We start from the raw sequence: 22,800 nt of genomic DNA, 5'->3' as shown, positions 1-22,800 counted from the left end.
CTTCAGTAAAGACAGAGTCCCTCAGAAAAGAGACTACACTTAAGTTTCTTAAATTAAAGCATAGTTAGAAGAATAGCCTCATGGCTAGCTCATAATTCTTCACTGCTGCATGAATAGCCCGCTCGTACTTTAGATGGATGAGACGTATACAAAGCTATTTGAACTATACCTTCTGTATTCACATAGTATTTTCCTCCAACATATAGGTTCAATTTACACATACACACAAATGTGCATCTTGAGAGATCTTGCATGCCTTATTGGGCTATATATCATGACGAACATCTCGATCCCCTGGCTTCCTGAAGGAAGGATGTGAATTGCAGAGAAGCAGGTAAAGTGAGCTTGCACTTCCGTGCTCCAGCAATCTTCAAACAGAAATCAAGCAGGGTGATGAGGCTGGGACAGATATCTCATCAAATTAACAAGCGTTAGAAAGTGTGATGGGATGGAGTTTGTTACCTGCTTGCCTCCTTTGGGCATGGAGAGAATTTATTGCTTAGCTTCCACATAGGCCATAGCAGCTACAAACAATATGAAAAAAAATCTTAAAATTGGACAAAATGTTAAGAGTGAAAAGATTGAAGTTCCCCAGGATGCTGTGTATATACAAGATTTCAATAGCCTTCTGTCAAAACTTGAAAGAAAACGTATTTTCAATTTTAATTTTTTAATTAAACTGAATATGCAACACACACAAAACAGGCCAACTCTTTACTTGACTAGACATTTCTCATCTTCCACAACATTCAGTAGCTTTTTAATACCAAGCCAATTATATTATATTTAAATATTTTGATTATTTGTAGACGGTTTTCTAGCAACATAATTACCTTTTTCCCTCCATCAGAAATCTGCAATAAATTACTCTTTCAACCTAAGATTTTACACTAGCAAGACAGATGAGGTTTATAGCATAATAGCAAATGCTTCTCTTGTTCTTCAAGAGAAGCAAAAAGATGATCTGCCATTCCGAATGATGCCTTTCTGGAAGCCATGTAGCATTCTTCAACATTACAGCGATAATTGTACAAGAAGGCTAGGTTAGTCTTCTTCTGTCTTACCCTGAGTCCCCTAAAACATCCTAATGATATCCTGTTGAGGTTAACATCAAGTCTTTGAAAAGGATGTAGACATAAGAAGTTAGAAAGGAATTTATGCTCTAATTCACAGACCATCCGTCTGACCCTCCCCCGAGGGACTAGTAGGGAATTACGTATTAACAGCATTCTTTTCATCTCATATTCTAAAAGACCAGCATCTGAAAGGGAATGAATGGGCAATGAGCAGCAAGCTGACAAACCACGCCAAGCCTTAAAATGAGCTTTCATTGAGCACTTTTCCATTGACCCGATCACCACAGGACGTGAAAGAAAATCTCAGTTGTCAAGAGGTAGATGAGTCCCCTTTCCAGAGGGGAAAGCAAGGCACTGAGATGCTTTGCGGTCGGCTCCACAATGTTCAGAGGCAGCAGCATCAACTCAGAGGCAGGAGGACCTGACTACAGTTATGCACGCAATGGCCAATGCACAGCAGTGGAAGAACAAGGAGAACGTTGGTCCCCTCCTGTAGCCTGTGCTCCATCTTGACGTATGACGTGCAGAGCTGATAGAAAGGTTGGAACTCCATTTTAAAGTGGGTGGCTTGTGTGTTCTCCAACATCAAGCCCAAGAGATCAACACAAGGAATGGTTACTGATAGTGACTTCCCCAGCCTCAGGAATGTAGAGTATGTTGACACAAGATAGAAGGTACAAGATGAAGCCATGGAAAGCACAATTAAAGGGAAGTTAATACATTACTGAAAATCACAACTTCAGCTTGATGTAATGCCCTCCAAAGACATATTTATGAACACAGTTAAAAAGAAATTATCAAACACTTGGATTTGAAAATCAGAGAACATCTGTATGCTGATGTAAGCGTTCACTTGCCTTTACCCAAGGAATCAGCATATCATACAAGATAGTTCTCTCCTTAGAATACAAAATATATTATTATATACTGTACATAATTTCCCATGTTCCCCAAATACATTAAACAGTAGAGAAAATGCAATTCTTCCTCCTAGCAGCGGTATTAGTCGAACAAACAAGGTGGCCAGAGTGGAGATATGTTGGTGGGGGATGGTTTGTGTGATGTGTGAGAAAATAAACAACCATAGTGTCCGTTAGGCTCATAACGACGTCCATCGACGCCAGCACCCACTACTGTGCAAGTAGCCAGTATATTAGTGATACGCTGACGTAGATGGCACCCAACACGATCCAGTTTATTCTTGTGATTGGTGACCCACGGTTACCTGTCACATGGAGGACGGCTTTGGAAGACAGGGTGCCACTAGAGTTTTGGGCTTGAGCCACATAGAGGCCAGCGTCTGCCTCACATACCTTTGGGATGAACAGCGAGTGCTTTGTGTCCTTGTGCAACACCTCTAAGTGTCCGTCGGCACACACTGGCTGGCCCTTCTTGAACCTAAAGCAGAGAGTCAGGCTTGAGTCATGGCCACTTCGTGATTCCATCATTTCCAAGTTCTCGTACTTATTGCAGCCAGGCCCATGCCCACTGCACTATTCTCTAGTACTAGCAGGAATAGTCTAGCTACAATAGATGCCAAATGAAACTGCTTAGCAACCTGTAGCCAGAAAATTACATTGATTGACTCAGAGCTTGTTTTGAAAAGTTCCATGATAGCATTTAACAGAATATCATAGATGAAAATTCATACATCCATTTATTCTTTCAAACAGACACACACACACACACACAGATACACGGAGCAGACCATCTGATCATGCTGGGTCACATTTGCTCGTGGCAATTGTGTGTGTGTGTGAGTGTGTGTGTGTGTGTGTGTGTGTGTGTGTGTATGTGTGTGTGTGTGTATGTGTGTGTGTGTGTGTGTATGTGTGTGTGTGTGTATGTGTGTGTGTGTGTGTATGTGTGTGTGTGTGTATGTGTGTGTGTGTGTGAGTGTGTGTGTGTGTGTGTGTGTGTGTGTGTGTGAGTGTGTGTGTGTGTGAGTGTGTGAAGTGGCACACACATCCAGCCTGCTTCACCCTATCTGCAGCTTGTAGCTGCAGCTGTGCCTTGTGCTTGGCGTCTGCACAGGAGTGAGGATCATCTGCCCTCGGTGCTTATACAGCACAGTCTCCCAGCAGGAGAAATGCACAGTGTGGAAAAAGGCCTTCACACCACTCCCACTGAAAGAAGCTCTTTTCATTGGTGAACTAGGTTCATTCAAAGACAATGGCTTCCCCTTATAAAAGGCATTTATGACATTACCTCTCGACTATAAATGACCTATTTCTAAAATTCCTCTCTCTGCAGGAACACTTACCTGGATCGTTTCAGGCAGCAAATAATTGATTTCTCACACTCCACATGTATGCCTTTATAAATACTTTCTTCCTTATGGGAACTGATGAGAAACCCATGTCAAGGGTCTATGTAAGTGTGTGTGTGTGTGTGTGTGTGTGTGTGCGTGTGTGTGTGTGATGTCTGTGTATGTAGAGACCAGATGCCGATGTCAGGTGTCCTCCTTTACCACGCTGCATTTTATCATCTGAGCCAGGGTCTTCCCCCATGAGCTCATGGGGTCAGCTATTTGTCTTCCTCACCCCAAGACTGAGATCTCGGGGGGGCTCTTCACTGTACCCAGCTACTACCATGAGATCGGGTCCTCATGTTTGATTCAGTCCCCAACGCCAGTTTTTTGTCCACACTGCCTAAGTGATACTTTTGCTCTCCAGAGTGTCCTGAGCGCACAGCTTCCTTGTAGTCTGTCAGGTGCTCACTGAGCACACCTCTGACTGATGGGAAAATGGACTTACATTTTGTAATCATTCTTCAATAACACATATGTTGCCACAATTCTTCAGCCATCTGTACTAACCCTAATGAAGCTACTTGTTTGTATTGAGAAAAATAAGAAACACCTTAGGCGTCTTTTTTTGGGGTGAACTAATATTTAATTATGAGGTAAATGTAAAAACTATGCAATCGTAAAAATAAGAAAACAAAAAAGTGCTAATTTCTGCACTTACACATGCGCAGATTTAGTATTTGAATGCCAAAGTTTTCTCATAAATTCTTTAAATAGTTGGGTCACAAGTCAACTACCACCAATGGGACATGCAAAAATAAAACAACTTTTACCAAAAATTCCTGATAAATAAAATACAGTACACTCCTCTTGGCCTACAAGTCTGAACTCGCTGTTACCTGTTAGTTTGTTCTCAGATGACTCTGTCAGGGTTTGAAGATTTTGTTAAGGCTTTAAAAAGTAGCCCCCACAGAAAAACTACAACTACTTTGTTGTTCGTGGTGAGTGGGTCAGACTCTTGACTGTGCAGTTTATTTTTACCAAGACAAAAAGGCAACAACGTCTCCAGAGTGAGGTCACATTGCTCACAGCTCAATGACTGTATCACTTTAAGAAATGAGTTTATTATCAACCACCTGGAGTAACTACAAAAGAAGTAGTTCACCTTTCATAGTAAATATATTTATAAAAAGGAACCTTAGCAAAACAAATATCACCAAGGCGGCACCGTGGTTCTGTTGGGAAGATGAAATGAACAGATAAAGGAAAAGAATAAACTTAGAGTTTCTTAGGCTTTTTAGGGTGTTAAACCAAGAAAATGCTATACCAATGTCAAAACAGACAATAGGGTTGGTATTTTGAGACCTGATTATTAGAAAGGAGGAATGTTAAATGGAAAGAAGAACCAAACAAAAATCAATATCCATGCTTCTGGAGACTGTTAAATCCTTCTCTTAAATGGTTACTCCCCTCCTCCTCCCCCACCCCTGCCAAGGGTACTAAAGGGCTTTAAGTTAAGTAAAAGTTGAGGTGTGCCGTGAGATCAAACCATGCAGAATTGGGTGTCAGGAGTGTTAGGCAGCCAGCCCTGAACCTTTAGGTTAGTCCACACATTACAAGGTGCACTCAACAGTCATTAGTTCCAGCTACGGTTTCTCGTTATAGGCTACCCACCACGTCAGTGTAGGCTCTGGGAATCCTGTTACTTCGACTTCCAAAGTCACCGGGGAACCTTCCGTGACAGTTACATTGGACAGCAACCTGGAGAAATGAGGCGCCTGGCCAGCTAGGCTGACCACGCTGTTCCCGGCAGATGAGTGTTTCCTGTCTCCTTGGGGACCCGCTTGCCTCCTGCTGGTGTCTGACTGAGAGCCCAGGCCAGGAGGTGCATCAGGGGAATCATGCAGCCTGTCTTGGGTTTTAGTGACATTAGAATCAGCATGCACTTTCTCCTGGGTCTCTAGAGAGCTCTCCCGAGCCTGGGAGCCTTGCTGTAAAGCTCTGGCATGCACTTCCTGGGGCATGCTCGTCGGACATTTCACATTGATGCTACTCATCTCTACTGATCCTTTGGAGGTTAATGAGGTTCCGGCTTTGAATTGGGGGTAGGGCCTCTCCAAGTGAGTTGTAAATGTGTCTTTCTTATTAGGGCACCCATCAGCAAAAGCAACGGGTGGTGGAAGAACAGATTCCTGGGACTGCCCTAGAACACCAGTCCCTGTGTGTGTCCTATAGCTGCCAATGTGGAGCATGGGGGCTGCAGAGCTGGCAAGTTCTTCCACCTCCATGTCGGATGGTGCCAGAGGGGACTCCGGGCTCATCGGCAGTGGAGGCAAGGAGATGTCATCAGATGAGATACAATCAGACTCCTCTCCAGACAGCATGTCTTCCAGCATCAGACCCTGGGCACCGCCCTCTTTTTCAGGCAAGGACTGTCTCAAGTCCATGGGAAGCCCATGCTCCAATCTTCCGTTCATGCCCAAGGTATCTGCTCCTCGCACCTGCCCCTTCAAAGGAGAAAAGCCAAAGTTTCATTAGGTGTGCACAATTCTGTTCCCAGCTTCCCATTAGTGATGCCCTGAACGAGATGAAAATGTGTGATATGCTAAGCCTTAAGATGGAACACGAGTCCCTGAATTCCAAACGTCTGTTTGCAAACAGTTCATCCCCATGACCAAAGTATCCAAGCTGCCCTGAGTGAAATGAGATCCTCTTAACAGACATAGGGAAATTCTCTCTTGACCCAATCTGTATTCAGTTCCTATTTCTCTCCAGTTATCTTAAGAGAGATACTAAAGTGTGTTTATCGAATAAAGGCCTCCTGGGAGCATAGTAAATCGTGTCTAAGATGCCAACCGAGAATTACCCACAGAGGAATCATCTCAGCAAGCAAACTAAGGTGCGTTTTATGTAAATGTTCTTCTCTCACCAAGTCCATTTGGCTCTTGGCCCTTCTGCTTTTGTGATCAACATGGGCATGGGCAGGTGATTTTCCAGTCATTGTGAAACGTTGCAATCACTGCTTTTAAAGCTTACTGAGGCATAGTTTAGGATCCTAGAGCTGTACAGTTTTCACTTATGAAGGAGGTATCTAAGCATGCACAGGCACCGGCCATCTCTTCTAGTTTTCCCAGCATGAAATCATTGTTTCTATAAGACACTTGTCTCATTGTGATGATTTCTGGAAAAAATAGCTGGGAAATTCTGCTCTGACTTGCTAAACAGAACTCCGTTCTAAGTTGGCTTTTCTTTTTCCTTACGCTGCTCTTTGTTTCCTCGCTAATGCTCTTTCCCACCATCTAGACAGATGTATTAGCTGTTTGGTGTTTTTGTTTGTTTTGCTGTCTATATGCTATGTATATGATTATATATGTGTGTATACTCACTTGTGTACATGTGTGTGTAGAGGTCAGATGTCCACACTGGCTGTCTTCCTCAGCTGTTGTTGCTGTTATTACTACTGTTATTATTATCACTAGTACTAATAATATTATTTTATTTGATACTTGCAGTTCACCAATTCCAGACTAGCTGGTCAACAAACCTTAGTGTTTCTGCTGTCTCCATCTCCTCAGAGCTGGTATTACAGGCACACACTGTACTCAGAGCTGGTATTACAGGCACACACTAGTACTCAGAGCTGGTATTACAGGCACACACTAGTACTCAGAGCTGGTATTACAGGCACAAACTAGTACTCAGAGCTGGTATTACACTAGTACTCAGAGCTGGTATTACAGGCACACACTAGTACTCAGAGCTGGTATCACGGGCACACACTAGCACTCAGCTTTTTACACAGTTAAGAATCAGAACAAGTCCTTATGATGCGTGGCAAAGACTTTACTGACAGAACCTCCCTGCTTTCAGTTTTGAAATCTTCTATGGATACTTTTCCTCTAAAGATCTCTTGTCATTTATATCTCTAATGGCAAAAAGACTTTTAGTTGATTCCCTGCCAACACCCTGGTTCACATGTCTGGTGTGACGGACGGCTCAACTTTAATTTGCTTTAATCTGCACGGCTTGGCACCCTCACTTGGGTTTACAATCACTGTCTGTGGACAGGGCCATTCTGGAAAGGAATATAGTACTGTAGACCCGTCAACCTAAGTACACTGCACAGGGAGACGTGCGTCCCGTGCATTTACAGAATGACTCTGCATTCCAGAAGACCCTACAGCAGGTGTTCTTACTTTAGGAAAAGTAAGACTTAGAGGCGTTCATAGAGCATTCTGTATGAAGGACATTTGAGAGGAAGACCCATGGAAGGTTTGTGGGCAGATCAAAGGGAACCTGAGACCTTTGGACAGGTGGCTTGACATGGGAAAGGAAGAGAGCAGACAAGAGAACACTTTGCTCTTCTGAGTTTTCAAAGGCATCTGTCTCCATAGTGCCTAGCACCTCCCCGATGATCCGATGGGAAGAACCAGGGGCTGTCCTCCCAGCCTGTAAGAGCACTCCACTGAACTGTTCGGAAGAGAGGCACTTCCACCCTCTTGGTTATTAAGTCTTCACGTGAACAGCAGGCTAGACAGCAAGGGCACCCATGGCACCATGACAAACAGGTCGTGGTTACGATCCAGTTCCTTGGAAAGCCCGTGGGTCTTGCAGAAGAGGCATTTTTCTGAAATTCAAACTGCCTAGGCACTTCTGGTACTAGTTTCCGGTATTTTGGAGGGAAATACATTTAACGTCTCTTTGCCTCAGTTTCCTCAATGGTAACATGAGATTTGAGCAGATGATTGTTAAATCCCTCCCAGCACTAAATTCTATACCTCTAAATGCTGGTGTCCAATGCCTTCGTCATCTACCAAACAGTTCCACGACTTCAGGCAAGTCTTTTAATCCTCTGGGCTGCCATTTAACCTTAGGAGTTTTAGGATATTGCGGTGGATTTAGCTCCAGCACCCAGCCTGGGGATAAAGCGCCAGCACTAATCTGTTAGCTGTGATGCATACATCGTACCCATGGGCTCGTCAAATGCCGTCTGCGGCATTTGGGGGTCAGGATAAACGAGAAGCACTTGGCTGTCTCTAGGAGAAAGCTCCTGTGATAAAGATGTTTTGGTAATTAGTCAGCAGGACTGGTTTTTTTTTCCCAACTCAAATACTTTTCTGAGGAAGACTCGGTATTTAAGGGTTTTGGGACTGAGAACAGTGGTTCAGGGTTTCTTGGGGAAGCGGGGGGGGGGGGGGGCTTCCTGTTATCTGACCACTGGAGGTTTCGGAGAATCATTACATCTGACCTAGATGCATATAGCAGAGACAATAAGGGTCTAAGTGTGATTGAGCTGCTTGAAAATGAAAATGAAAATTACCCCTGTCCTTTCATTACGCTGTCTGCTCCAGCTGCAGCAGACTGGGTAAGAAGCGATGTCAATGGGGATTCCTGACAGCTGTAATTGTGGCTCTCCACTTGCATTCTAAATGGCTGGTGATTCTAGTTAGTGGGTCTTTCAATTTATTTAAAAATAAAAGTCACTCGTCAATGAAAATAACTTGTATTTGTTTTATTTAAAGACATTCGCTTCTTCTAATAAGAATAGATAAAAGCAAGATGAAACCTTTTTACGAGGTATAAATGATAAGGGTGGCCGCTTTAGCAGCAATGACTTTCGTTACCGAGTCTTTATTAAATGTGTTTAATACATAATGCAGGAAAATATGCAGAACTTAAAAACCAATAGTATTATTATATCCGGTCAAAAATACTTAAAAACATAGATTTTTTTGAGACATTTATCTAATAGTATTTATATTTCAGCTGGATTCAGTGTCTTAGTCCAGATGCCCAGAAATACCATGTGGAGTTAGTCTATGGGGAAAAGATTGTACCTAATTTTATGTATTAATATTTCCTAATGGGGAGTGTAAATAATTTTAAAAACTTCCCATTTTGGTAATACTATAATAAATAAGTAAATAAAACGAAGCGAGATTGATTGTAAAAAGATAATGGGGATGGTAGCAAGATATGGGAGTAGAAGCAGCCTAGGCTAACATGATGGCATTTGCTGGAATTCTCGGGCTTCTGTGAAATGCTGTGACCCCAGGATTCAGCAGAAGGGACACAAAGAAACAAGAGGACGACCAAGCTAGCATGGTAGGGATGAGAAAACTCACATTCAATTTATATCGGAAGACTTGATTTGATGGTGAGGCATAGTAGAGTCATTTTTAAATGAACAACAGCAAATCTCAAAGAAAAAGTAACACATGGCTGAAGCCAAACGCTTCTGTTACCTTACCTCATTCCTTTCTTCATCGAACAGTGTCTGCTCACTCCTCGGGGGCTCCTTTAGTAGGTCGATGCCATTGTCGTGGAAAACGTCCAAATTTGGGTTCATCTTTGGAACATCTCTCTGCTTTGGAACATCGCCCTGCTGTACAAAGCAGGTTTAGTGAGAGCTCGAGCCAGGAGCACTGAAGAAACAATCCCATATGCTAACCACTTGGAAAAAACGCTATAAGCCAATGGCAGCCTTTCAGCAAACGTATTTCACAGGAGACCAATGTTCTCCCTCCAAGCTTATAGCTCTCGTCTTGCCTTGCCCCTTTGGTAAAGCTCATTGCCAGCAAAACCAACTGTTCAAAGGCCTTCTGGAGAACGACGTGACAGCTACCGTAAGATGCTGCTGCAGGAACACTCTGCTGTGTGGGACAATTTAAGCCATGAGGAGGCCGAAGAGCATCAGTGAGGAAGAAATGATGAGGTCTCCAGAGGAGAAGGAAGTAAGGGAGCCAGAGAATCCACACAAGCAAACTGGGAGACTTGAAAAGAGGAAGAAAACAGTTGGGAACATAGGCTGTCTCTTGTGACTGTTCCTTGTTCCTGTGTTTCATGGGGCTCAGCCTCAGCCACAGAGGGAGTGGGAGTTTTCAAACTGGCAGGGAGGCAGCATCAGAGCCAAGATTTGGGATGAGGAATGGAGGCACAGGTGCCCCAAGTGACAAAACACACAGTTTTAAAACGATGTTTATATTATAGTAGGAAATTGTTGTACACGGATCATGGTATTAGATGGTTATGGAAACAGGCATAAGCCCCAAAGTGCTCATTACACTTACTCAGAGAATTTGGGGAGATCCTATTGGGGAAATTCAGCTTTGAATCTCAACTCTAAAATAAAACCAGTTTGTACTACTGAGTGAGCCTCTTGGCACTAATACACACTTGGAATCTAAACCACAATGACAGCTGTTGTGGAAAGAATTCTAGATGTCAAATTAGATGTAACTTCAAATTCCAGGATGATTACTGTGATTCTGGAGACCCAGAGACAGCACCTCTAGCCTTTTTGGACCCTTATCTTCCTTATGGAACAAGGCAAGCACTGCCTACAATGGTGTATTCTTTGCTCCCAGAACTGGGGAGGCAGAGACACCTGGATCTCTGGGAATTTGAGGTCAGCTTAGTCTACATAGCGAGTTCCAAGGCAGCCAAGGGTTACAGAGAGAGACTTTGTCTTATGAACAAACAAACAAGCAAAACATCTAACAAACAATGGAGATCTCTCGATCTCAAGGCTACTTGGAAACACTGGAGATTGTCTGTACCCAAGCCTTTAAGTGTCAAATTGTGTTACAAATAGATTCCATTTTTATCACTAGTCTAGCCTTTTGAGGAGTTTGTGCATCCTCTTTTTAATAGCTCCCATGTAAGAAGGGGTGGGGTCTCAGGAATGGATTAGTGAACTTGCAAAAGAGAGCTGAGAGACCCTTTGCCGTCATAGGTCTTAAAGGTTTAGAACGAGGTGACCATGAGGAAGCAGGATTTCCCAAGGTGTCAAACCAACTTTGCTTAGATTTCAGACTTACCAACCTCTGGAACTGCGATAAACAGATTGTGTGTGTGTGTGTGTGTGTGTGTGTGTGTGTGTGTGTGTGTGTGTTTAATTTAAGCACTAATAGGCCTAAATTGTTTAAAAGCATCTGGAACAGACTGGGTGAGTGTGAAAGATCACAAGTGTTACGGGAGAGCAGCAAGGGAGGAATAAGGAAGATTTATGTGGAGAAAGGGATCTTTCCATTTACACTTGGGTGTTGATAAGATTTTGATAAATAAAAGATCATGCGTTTAAAGTAAAGGTCTAGAAGCTGAAATCACTAAGGGATGTGAGATAGGAACCCACCATGAATGGAGGAGCACAGCAGTTTAGAAGGTGACAGGTCTCAGAGCCAGGGACAGGTCTCCTGGTGAAGGGTTTTCAGTATGAAAGGACATGAGCACAGCCATATTTAGGAAGGGGAATCAAACCCAGTATAGGATCAAGGGATCTTAATGACAGAGTGAGAATGTAAAAGAGAGGAAAATCCTAACCAAAGTTGGGGGCAGGCTACGGAAGCCCCTCTTCGGAGAACAGAGCTGTGGAAGGAAAGATGGGGGGATATCATTTGGAAAGACAAGGTTTCATCAAGCTGAAGATGTACAATATAAAGGAGGGCACTGGAGATGATGCCAAGCAGAGTCAGAGGAAGGGGTTTGCCTGCCTGTACGTGTGAGTAATGGAAGAGAGTGAAGTAGAGGCAGTGCTAACAACGACAATGTAAGCTATATGGTTCACTCACTCCTGACACGTAGCTTCACAGCTGTAAAAATAGCTACAGAAGGTCAGCTGGCTTATATATTAGAAGCATTTAATACGTTTTATTCATTTTTTTCAAGTCTTCTTTGAAGAATTTGTGTGTAAATAATACAAAATATTACAAAAGAATAAAAAACCCAAGGATGTTTACTGTAGTGTGTTGTAAAGTGATGGGAAGAGAATAAGTTGAAAAACCTAAATGTTTAAAAGAAGGATAATGGCAACTTGGTTATGTAATGACTGAATTAAAATTCTTTCACACTGTCTAAATTGAATAAACACTCAAATTTATGACATGAAAAATATCATGAAAATATTTGCCATGAAATAGATATAATTCTACCTGAACTGCAAGTTCACAACAGTAACAACTAACACAGTTGGGTACCTTCACAGCGGAGCCCCTGGGCCTCTGCAGCATCCATTTAGGAGATTAAACCATTTGCCCAATTTGTGACCCAAGGGTATTCCAAGGCATCTGAGTTCTGATCTAGAGCCTGTGTGAGCTCTTAATGACAGAGCTATAGCGATTATCCCAAACCATTCTCAGTAAGTTATAAAAACAGCATTACCCACAACATTTTCAAAGCATGACAACATATCTTTCCTTTAGTTGGTTTTTGTCTACCATAGCAATCATAAGCATTTACCCTGTTTTTATTTACCATTTCATTTTAATTCCATGAAGGTTATAACAGTTACCTTAATTTTTCCACCATGCTAAATGTTCAGTGCATATAATACCTAAATATTAGTGTTAATTTCTTTGGTGCCATAATCTAGAGGAAGAAAAACCATTCCATCTATTATTTATGAATATAAACATAAGACTCCTTAATACAAATGTGGCTTTGGTTTTAACGGCACACATTCATCCTCTAGGATATGATCCATGAAAATGTAAACGAGACACCTTAATTGTGTTTAGCCCTCATTCCCAGAAACATTTTTCTCTGCAGTGATGGGAAAGAAAGAGGATTAATTATCATAAACCCTCAGATAATTATGTCAGAATGCTAAGAAACAAATGTGTATGTTAAGCCTCCTGAGAATTCATATTAGAACATCTCTGCACCGGAAGACAGTTGATTAACCCATTTCTATTTATATCACTTGATAATACATATTCTAGGAAGAAGAAATTACCTCCAGTTTTTCTTTAAGCTCCACGAGAGACCCAGATAATTCAGTGATAGATTCGAGAATCTCCTTGTGTCTTGTGACAGTCTTCTCGGCATATTTCTGCCCTTCTTCCAAGCCTGGGAAGGAGCAAAGAAAAACCTACATGTAAAGAGAATTCTTAACAGAAAAAGAGAAAGAACTAGGTGCTAATTTATCTCCCAAGTATCTTTTGTATGCACTAGTAGACAGTAAACTCCTAACATACACGGAACAGAATAATCAATGGATGCAGGTATGTTTTTAAAAGCAAAGCGTAATAGTTTAGATATATTTGGATACAGGGTAGTGGGTTGGGAGGGATGAAGGGGTTGGACATGGTCTCATGTAACCCAGACTAGCCTTAAACTGACCACATAACCTCCACTTCTTATGTGCTGGGATCGTGGTTTGATTAGGAAATATCAGCGTAAGCCTTGCATATTGAAGGCTTGGTCCCTCAGAGCTATGTTCAGAGGTCGGACTTTTGGGGAGGATCATGAGACCTCTGACTTAATCAGTGGGTTAGTTTGTTGATGAGTTAATAATTGAATTGATTATTGGGAGGAAGTGGGTCCTGTGGAAAATGAGGATGCTTAGAGAAAATGGGTTGCTTGGGGAATATGCCTTTGAAGGGATAAATTGTCCCCAGATGCTTCTCTGTGTGTTTTCTGGCTGTGAAGTGAGCAACCTTCTCCACTATACATTCTTGCTGCCATAATTATTCTGTTCAAACTAAACCCACAGAAGTGGAGAAGCACAGAATAGGATGAAGCCTCTGAAACCCTGAGCCAGGTTTACTGTCACAGTGATGGAAAACTTGCTAGCCTAGGATTTCTAAAATAAAGACTTCTTTTGCTGTGCCATTGTCTCCTCTATGGAACCCAGTTAACGTTCTTATATTACTGTTCTTAAGATTAGGATTTCTTATTCAAGATAGTCAGAAATTCTTCACCACTTAGAGAATATACATTTTTCAGAATGACATTCAAGGCCTGTCATCATCTGGTTTGAGCCTGCCTATTCCAAATGTATGTGATTTTAATTCTCTGACAGAATTCCAAGCCAATCTGAGCCAGTAGAACATTGAGCCATGCTAAAATATCCCCACATAAAACATAGAATGGGCCCCAATCTCATCTCATCCCACCATCTCATCCCGGTTTCTGAGTTAGAAAAATCAAGTTGAAATAGATTAAAGAATGAAATTCAAGGCCTGGATTTTAAAATCAGTAGAAGAAAGCAAACAATGCCAATGTGAGCGGGGATTTTCCAGGAAAACTCCTGAAAGCACAGGAAACAAAAGCAGACATGGACACAGGGGAATGTGTCAGACAGAAAGGCCTCTGCAGAGTGAGCAGTGGAACAAAGTGCAAGGGCACTTTACAGAATGAGGTAGAACATTTGCCTCTGGTTTACTTCTGATGGGGGCTTAGAATCCTGAAGAACTCAAGCATGTCCCTCCCCAACCAAAACCAACCTGAAAACCAGCAATAACCTGATATATAGAGATGCATACTTTACATTGGTATGGACTTTAGTCTATTGATACAAATTTAAGATTGATTTTGTTACACTGTGTATATGTGTTTCTGCCCTTGTTTAAGGTATTATGTTTATACAGCTCATTTAAAAATTCAATGTAATTAAAAATTAAAGATTAATAGTCATTTATAGTAGTCAAAGTATAGTCTTGTTAGTTATGTCTTCTAGATATAAAGAGATATATTTCAGTTAAATAATCTTCAACACTTCAAAGACCTACAGAATATGGCATTTAAAATGTTTTAAGAACTTAGACTTTTGTCAACAGTGAGACATATCTGCTCCTGGCAGGACCAATTACTTCAAGAGAAAGATGGGCATCAAAGAGTCTCCTTATGGAGTTAGCTAGCCATTTGGGCAAGAAATTACTCTTGCCTGGATTGCTTGATGGTATGCTGTATAAACTGGACATGCAGGACCCACAGAAATGACTGCTGAACTTGCTGAAAGGTGAGACCGTTTTTCAGGGTTCCTGTTTCATGAAAGAGTCTACTAGACATTCTGCAGAACACAGAACAAAGTGACTGACAAACTGCTAATATAGGCAAAATTATCTTTGAAATTTCTTGCTTTGTGGGAAAGTCTTCCAGATATTATGGGCCTGTAGGCTGAATGAAGATGGATGCCCCAACATTACAGAAGAACTTTGGGTGACTGTCCAGGCAGCCAGATATCTCTATCAATTTTAAAGTTTGGGAAGTTGCTTGCAGTGCACTTATTGTTTAATTACGTAATATTATTCCTCTGAGGTCTTTGAAGAATTTAAGATAGATAGTTATAGTTTTCCTTAGTTATGATAAATGATAAATTAGATATGAAACTTTCCAGATACAAATAGACTAAATGTTGAAAGTGTAATTCTTGCTTGATACACATTTTGTTATATGTAATTTCACTTTGTTAAAGTTAAAACCTTCCTTTTATTTAGACAGAAAAGGGGAAATGATGTGGGATGTCCTTCTGTATATGTGTTGCTCTTATTGATTAATGAAAAAAGTTGCTTTAGCCTATGGCAGGGCAGAATATATCCAGGCTGGAAGAAATATAGAGAGAGGGTAGACAGAGTCAAGGGGACGGCATGTAGCTGGAGGAGAAAGACTCTCTAATGCCAAAACCCTACCAGTACGCCACAGCCTTGCAGTGATACATAGGTTAACAGAAATGGGTTAATTTAAGATGTAAGAGCTAGCTAGGAATATATCTGAGACATAAGACAAACAGTGCTGTAATTAATATAGTTTCTTTGTGATTATTCAGGTCTGGGCAGCTGGAAAACGAACAAGTAGTCTCCCTTTACAATAGCTGGAAACAAATGTTTCTTAAAAGAGGATATTTATTCTGGGCTTTGGATGTAACCCAGTGGTTGAGAGCTTGATAGGGTAAGTGGGCCATTTTCTTCATCTGCTGTTGTGATAGAATACTGACCCAAAACATCCTGAGGAGGAAGGGTTTATTTCAGCTTGTAGTTAACAGTTCAGCACTAAAGGAGGCCAAGGCAGAATTTGGAGGCAGGAAATAAATCAGAGACCATGGAAGGATGTTGGCGATATGTTTACTTGCTTAGCTTGCTTAGTTACCTTTCTCATACAACTCTGGCTCCCCTACTCAGGAATGGCACTACTCACAGAGAGCTTGGCTTGCTCTCTCGCATCAATCAAAAATCAATGAAACTGCCCTCACAGACATGCCGACAGGCCAATCTAATGGAGGCAATTACTATTGAGATTCTCTCTTGTCAAGTATGCTTAGGTTTGTGTCAAATTGACAAAAAAACTAACCAGGAAAGGCCCCAAATTCAACCCCCAACACCAGGCACAGAAGATAAAGTTAACATGCAATAAAGGACAAGATTGCAGTGGCTTTTAGGCCTAGACCATATTTCTTGACTATAGGAATGATACTGTCTTTGAATTTCACACAAACACTTTGGACAGCTCCTGATGCATAGGAGGCTCTCACAATTAGTTTTTAGGATAAATTGATTTGCACTTTGACTGGGCAGATGGTTGAGCAGCTACAGGCATTTGCATTCAAGCCTGGTGACCTGAAGTAGAACATGGTCTATCAAGAAGATAGTGACTCAGGTCTACATGGTCAAGGGGGAGAACTGACTCCCACAGGCTGCCCTCTGACCTCTTCATGTCCACTGAGACATCTATCTCTCCACTCACAAATAAATGTAAAATTTAAAAGTTCGGGGATCAGTAATGCTTTAGTTGTCTGCAAGGCTTTTTTCATATTCCTAAAGTAATTATGTACTGCAGCATAAAAGATGGTTAGATCCTTGCACTGGTGAGAAGTCTCAGTGAGTTGAAGTGTTTACTGCCAAGCTTGGTGACTTGAATTCAATTCCCAGGACTCACTTGGTAGAAGGAGGGCCCTGATTCTGCAATTTGTCCTCTGGCCTCTAAATATGTGTTATGGCCCATGTAGTCTACGTATATACACACACACAAGCACAGAATAAATAAAATATTTTAAAAGGTGTGTTAGTTCTATGCTAAATGTGTGGAAACTCATAAAATCTATATTTTCAATGATAATATTCAGTTATTCCTTTATTCTTGCAACAGTCACAGAACCCTCAGTATGTGATATGGTACTCTGAGTTAATAGGTGAGATTTCATCTCTCTTGGAGATGATACTCTAATAGGATAATCCAAACAACTAACTCATGCAAATATCAGTTAGTAATAAGAACCAGAACATTCAACAAGGCAGGCGTCAGAACTTCGCAAGGTTTGTAGAAGGTGATTTTATGGGGTATTTGTGAGTTCTTGCCACGCTTTGGCATTGAACATGTGCTGGAATACAGCACATTACATTCTCCCCTCAGCCACCAGCACACGAGACAGACACAGAAGTGTCTACACTATCAGGTGGAACGTAAAATGGCGACAGACACCCACAGTGCTAGAGATGCCCTGAAGACTTCATTTGTAGCACGCTCACATAACATCCATGCTAAGAGAGAGACATCCAGCTGATATTTTAGTGTTTTTGTTATTTTTACTATTTTACTTCGAAAATTAATAAACAACTTATTCTTAAGGATTTCCTATGAGGCAGTCAGTGCACTCCATGTCGCTAAGCACTTTGTGCCTATCTGGGAGTAGGAGTGCTGTAGACTGAGTGTCTGCCTGAAGCAGCTTTGGGCATCCAGAGGATGCATTCTGAACCACCTACGAATGTCTCCTCTAGGACGCCTTTGCCTGGTCACTGGGGATTTCCTTGTCTCTCAGGAACCACATCAGAGCATCATGGAAGTGTCCTTAGGGCCCCAAGCACTGTCACCCAGGTGACTCTTTCCTCACCCTGGAGGAGAAGAAAGCAGGCATGAGGTGACAGAATTTTCCCATTTGTTGGACAGGCAAGAAGACGATGAAGGAGAGTTTTCCACCCATGTCTCAAATCCACACATCAAACTCTCGTGGAAACAAGAGACTGATAATGTTTCAGGTAAGCTTCGTGCAAGCTAGCGCTGAATCTCCTCCTGCTCAAGGACTCACTGTAATGGATGTTACATCCTTTGTCTAGAGAGCTGGGCTCTGGTTTTGCTGCCTGGAGAAGAATGGAAAGGGTGGACTGCAAAGAGAACAGAGAAGGAGGGCTGATACAAGGTGGTTAAACCCCAGGCCTCATCTCCTGCTGTGGGGCGCTCTGCCCTCCGTTCTGTCCTCTGCCGCTTACTTTTGCTGCATGTGGAACGGATCTTAAGACTTTTCTCGGAATAGGTGGGGGACAGGGGGGGCCTTGATCTCCTTCCTGTTGGACTGGGTTCGGTATAGACTTGTTTGGCGGCAATCTCTGAGCATCACCTGAGAACTCACCGTATAAGCGCTGAGCAAGGTCGATGACCTCCTGAATCCTTTCTTCTTGCTGAGGCACCGAAGGAGCAATGAACTTGTTGAACTGTCTGTGGAGGATCTCCACAGCTTCCTTTGTTTGGCACTCCATGGAATACTTCCCAACTCTTACAACTGTGGCGCTTGCGTCTTCATACCAAAAGTTACACTGTATTCAAATGGAAGAAATCACAGGTTAAAGAGATGCGTCCTTCTGAAATTCTTCATGTTGACCAATGACATTTCACATTTTGCTTACCTCAAACTCCAGGTAGCCTTAAACTTCTCAAGTCTTACTAAAGAAAACATCAGCACACAGTCATATACCTTTTCGTTTAGACACCCAATGGATTTGTTTGATAGCAAATGGCCCTCAAAGGACTGGCTCTATTAGGATGTGTGGCTTTGCTGAAGTAGGTGTGGTCTTGCTGAAGGAAGTGTGTCACTGTGGAGGTGGGCTTTTGGGTCTCTTTTGCTCAAGCTTCCCTCGCGTGAAATGGAGACTACTTCTTGCTGCCTGCAAGATGGAGGACTCTCAGCGAGTTCTCCAGTACCATGTCTTTCTGCACACTGCCATGTTTTACCATGATGACAATAAACTGAACCTCTTAAACTGTGAGTGAGTCACCCTAATTAAATGTTTTCTTTACAAGAGTTGACATGGTCGTGGTATCTCTTCACAGCAATAGAAATTCTAACTAAGACACCCAAGGCAAATATTTTTAAAGTATAATAAAGAAATATTATACTTTATTATTATTATATAATTAGATTATATAATTATTATTATATAATTATATATATTATATAATTATATATTATTATAATATAATTAGAAAGCAGAAGTATGGAAATAGCTTTGATTCTCCTGCCTTCTTAGATTTGTCTAAAATATAATTCCTAAGACAATGTTGGATAAGTTTTAAGAGCAATCAGCAAAAGCATTTGGGTACTAAAAGGTTTATAAACATTGGTTGGACAATATTCAAAATCCAGTATAATCAACAACCAAACACTGCTAATAAGCCCATAAGTAAATTTTTTTCTTAGTAATATATTCATGATCAAATTTCCTATAAGAATAAAATTTAGAGCATGGATCCAGGAAACACCATCCAAAGAAAAAAATTCTACCTTTGTGAAATAGAACTGGTCATTATTTCAAAGCACAGTGGAGGTATGAAGTAATTTTTCACTAAAAATAAGTAACTGTGACAGGAGGAATTGTCTGCCCCAGGCCAGAGGCATTTGTGCTAGGAAATAAATAAATAAATAAAGTAAAATAGGACTCCGTGATAAGCCAGTTAAGACAGTATCAAGAAGCTTCAGCAAACCTGTACATCATGTATCAAAGAAAAATCAGCTGCCTTATAATGTGGTGTTCAGTCCAAACACTCAACAGTATTAGCAGGACAGAAAGAAAGTTTGTATTTAGGAGTAAGAGGGAACAAAGAAAGCTTAAAACCCTCTCTGATCTGAAGTAAGAGTCAATGTATTGACCTTGTCAAACGTCATGAATTTTAGGTGGACCTACTACTATGCCCTCGGCAGTAACCAAGGTTATGCCCAGGAGGGCAGCACCTGAGATTTTCCCCATCATTTTTTCTGACGTATCATCAATGTCGTGAAGTAAACAGACCACTTAAACATTGAAACTGATTTCCAGCAGTGACTGCAATATCAGTGGTTGGAGTTTGAGTTAAGGTTACAAAGAAATGGAAACTCTTGCGGTAATGCAAAAGTAAATCAATCAGAGCTTTTGGAAGAGCCACTATATAATGCAGAAAACAAAATCCCTGTGGCCTTTGACCTGGCGATTCAACTTTAGGGAATGACCCTGCAAGCGATAATGAAGAGCAGCAGGACCATGGCTTTCGTGGCAGCAGTAACTAGTACAGCATTGGAGAGATGGCTCAGTGGTTAAGAGCACTGGCTGCCTTTCCAAAGGATCTGAGTTCAATCCCCAGCACCCACACAACAGCTCAAAACTGGCTGTAACTCCAGTCCCAGGGGGATCCGATACCCCCTGCTGGTCTCCACAGGTACTGCATATATACCCTGCAGAGACATACATGCAGACAAAACACTCATATGCATAAAATAAAAATTAATTTTTTTAAATAGCATTTTTAGAAGAAATAGGATCTTTTTTCTTTTGAGACAGTGTTTACCATGGAGCCTAAACTGTATCTGAACTTGCAATCTCCCTGTTCTGCCTCTAACTACTGGGATTAACTACACTGAGTAGTGGTGGCGCACGCCTTTTAATCAATCCCAGCACTCAGGAGGCAGAGACAAGCAGATCTCTGTGAGTTCGAGGCCAGCCTGCTGTACAGAGCAAGTTCCAGGATAGGCTCTAAAGCTACACAGAGAAACCCTGTCTTCAAAAGAGTTCTTTACTATGCTCAGGAGACAATATATTTTGAAGTAACATTACAGGAAGAATATAATCACAACGAGAAGATACCTCTTCTAGTATTTCCTGGAGATGTTCAGTCAGGTCCAAATTCACCTTGTAATCGGTCACGACTTTATCAAAGTCATCCACATGCTTTTGCAAATCCTCCATGGCTTCCCAAAGGATGTTAACTTTATTACTTGGATAACTTAAGAATGAGTCAGAAGTTTTATTATTAACTTTTTCCATTTTCTTCCTTAAAGCCTGTGGGCAGAGGGGAGGAGTAGAAAGGGGTTTTTAAAAGGCAATTATATTCTTACTTATGATGCTAGCAGTAAAACAGAGTAACTCAGAGAATCCTGCTGCTTCTACCATTCTGAAATATTAAAATTATAATTATTGCAAATGTACTTTGGAAAGAATAGTCTTTCTCCAAGATATTTTATTCAATCTATTCAATCAGTATTTGCAAATAAGCAGAAAAACCTAGAAATAATATAAGGTATGTATGTAATTATCAGGAGCTCTGGAATCTGTGCTGGGCACTCGGGACGTGTGAGAGCAGTAAAGGAAAAAGGCAGAGGGCACACATGGTACACGGGGCACATGTATGGAGATGTGCTGGGGAAGCATGGAAATGCACAGGCCTTGTGCGTCTGGCAGAAACTGGTCCAGTCTGTCTCAGCACATATATCTCAACACACATCACTGGTGTGAGGTTGCAGGGATGGGGCCAAAAGCTCTGCTGTGCCATCGCTACAAGGCAACTGTTCCTGCTGGTGACATACTGATGACGGTGATAGCCAAAAGCAAGGGTCGCGGATGATTCCAGAATAAACTATGAGTATCCGTAGAGATGGCTCTAGTCTGGTTTAAATAGTATTGCAACATTCTCCTGCACTGAAACAAAACATGGTACCCCAAGGTATGCACACTTCTCCTGTCTTCATGTGTCAGTTAAAAATTATTTAAAATTTAAAAATTGAATAAGCTAGAAAGCTCACAGAGTGAAGGTGAGCTCGGATTCAGATAATGAACGTTGTTTCCTGGGAAGGATGCGGCCATAAATTACTCAAGGAGATAGATCTTTCCTGTAAGTTGGTCCACTTAAAATCAGCCTCACACGACTGCATACCAAGCAAATAGCTAAAACATTTCCAGGAAAACCAACTCTGGATTACAGAGAATAAAGTTATTATTTTTAAAGGGAAAATGAGATAAATCAAATACTATTTATTCCACTCAAAAAGTCAAATTATTATAAAAATAGAAAGCAACCCTTTCCATCTCAATTCTGTTATAAAGAGTTCTACCTAGACTGTAACAATTTTGTACTAATTGTAATAATGATACACACGCACACACACACACATGCACACACACTCATACACTACTTTATTACCTGAATTTTTTCAGCATACATGTCAACTTGTTGGATTTGATACTGAAGAGTCTTTAGGTTTCGAGATTTTTCATTTTTTTTGGAATAGTTAAACTTCAGATTGTTGAATTTCTTTTTTATATCTTTGAATGACTCTTTGAGCTACAGTTTAATAAAAAATAAAATTATAATTTCCTTACAATTAGAAAGACAATACTCATTATTATGAACAAAACTAAATAGCCCCAAACAGTCATCCCCTTAAAGTGTCTTCAGAATACTTTCAGTCAAAACTGGATTTCCTATGTGGACTCTTATCCCTTGATGAGAGTACTTTCTGATATATGATCTTAAACTCAGTATGGTCACACTGGTTGCCAAACAAGAAAATAGCCAACATCTTGAACATAAACTTTTGCTAACTCAAACTGTCTTATTTGTATTTATTTGACACAAAGTTTGACGCTCATTCCATTTTCTGTGTGCTAGTATTGTTCCAGATCTTTCCATATCCTGGTAGTCTCTCTCAGTCATTATGTATGGAAATTATTAAGGCTCCAA

The 22,800-nt window shown here is 41.2% G+C and overlaps 1 protein-coding gene across 3 annotated transcripts in view; it reads right to left on the bottom strand.

Annotated features, from left to right (window-relative positions):
* Positions 1-230: 230 nt before the first annotated feature.
* The window catches only part of Ccdc141 (coiled-coil domain containing 141), a 141,885-nt gene continuing 119,315 nt past the window's right edge, over positions 231-22,800 (bottom strand). The window contains exons 18-26 of one of the 3 annotated variants that reach the window (XM_075984793.1): positions 22,261-22,401; positions 20,928-21,122; positions 18,446-18,629; positions 13,058-13,170; positions 9,575-9,709; positions 4,999-5,831; positions 2,390-2,474; positions 463-524; positions 231-368 (exon numbers count right to left, since the gene is read on the bottom strand). In XM_075984793.1, coding sequence (XP_075840908.1) covers positions 266-368; positions 463-524; positions 2,390-2,474; positions 4,999-5,831; positions 9,575-9,709; positions 13,058-13,170; positions 18,446-18,629; positions 20,928-21,122; positions 22,261-22,401 — 1,851 coding nt within the window. In that variant the 3' untranslated portion in view covers positions 231-265. Of the gene's footprint in view, positions 369-462; positions 525-700; positions 2,475-4,998; positions 5,832-9,574; positions 9,710-13,057; positions 13,171-18,445; positions 18,630-20,927; positions 21,123-22,260; positions 22,402-22,800 lie in introns of those variants that run through there. The other 2 variants (XM_075984791.1, XM_075984792.1) reach the window with 2 other exon arrangements.

The sequence above is a fragment of the Microtus pennsylvanicus genome, chromosome 9 (genome assembly GCF_037038515.1).
Source record: "Microtus pennsylvanicus isolate mMicPen1 chromosome 9, mMicPen1.hap1, whole genome shotgun sequence".
Taxonomy (NCBI): domain Eukaryota; kingdom Metazoa; phylum Chordata; class Mammalia; order Rodentia; family Cricetidae; genus Microtus; species Microtus pennsylvanicus.
The sequence above is the reverse complement of the archived record's forward strand: the minus strand, read 5'-3'. Positions and strand labels throughout refer to the sequence as shown.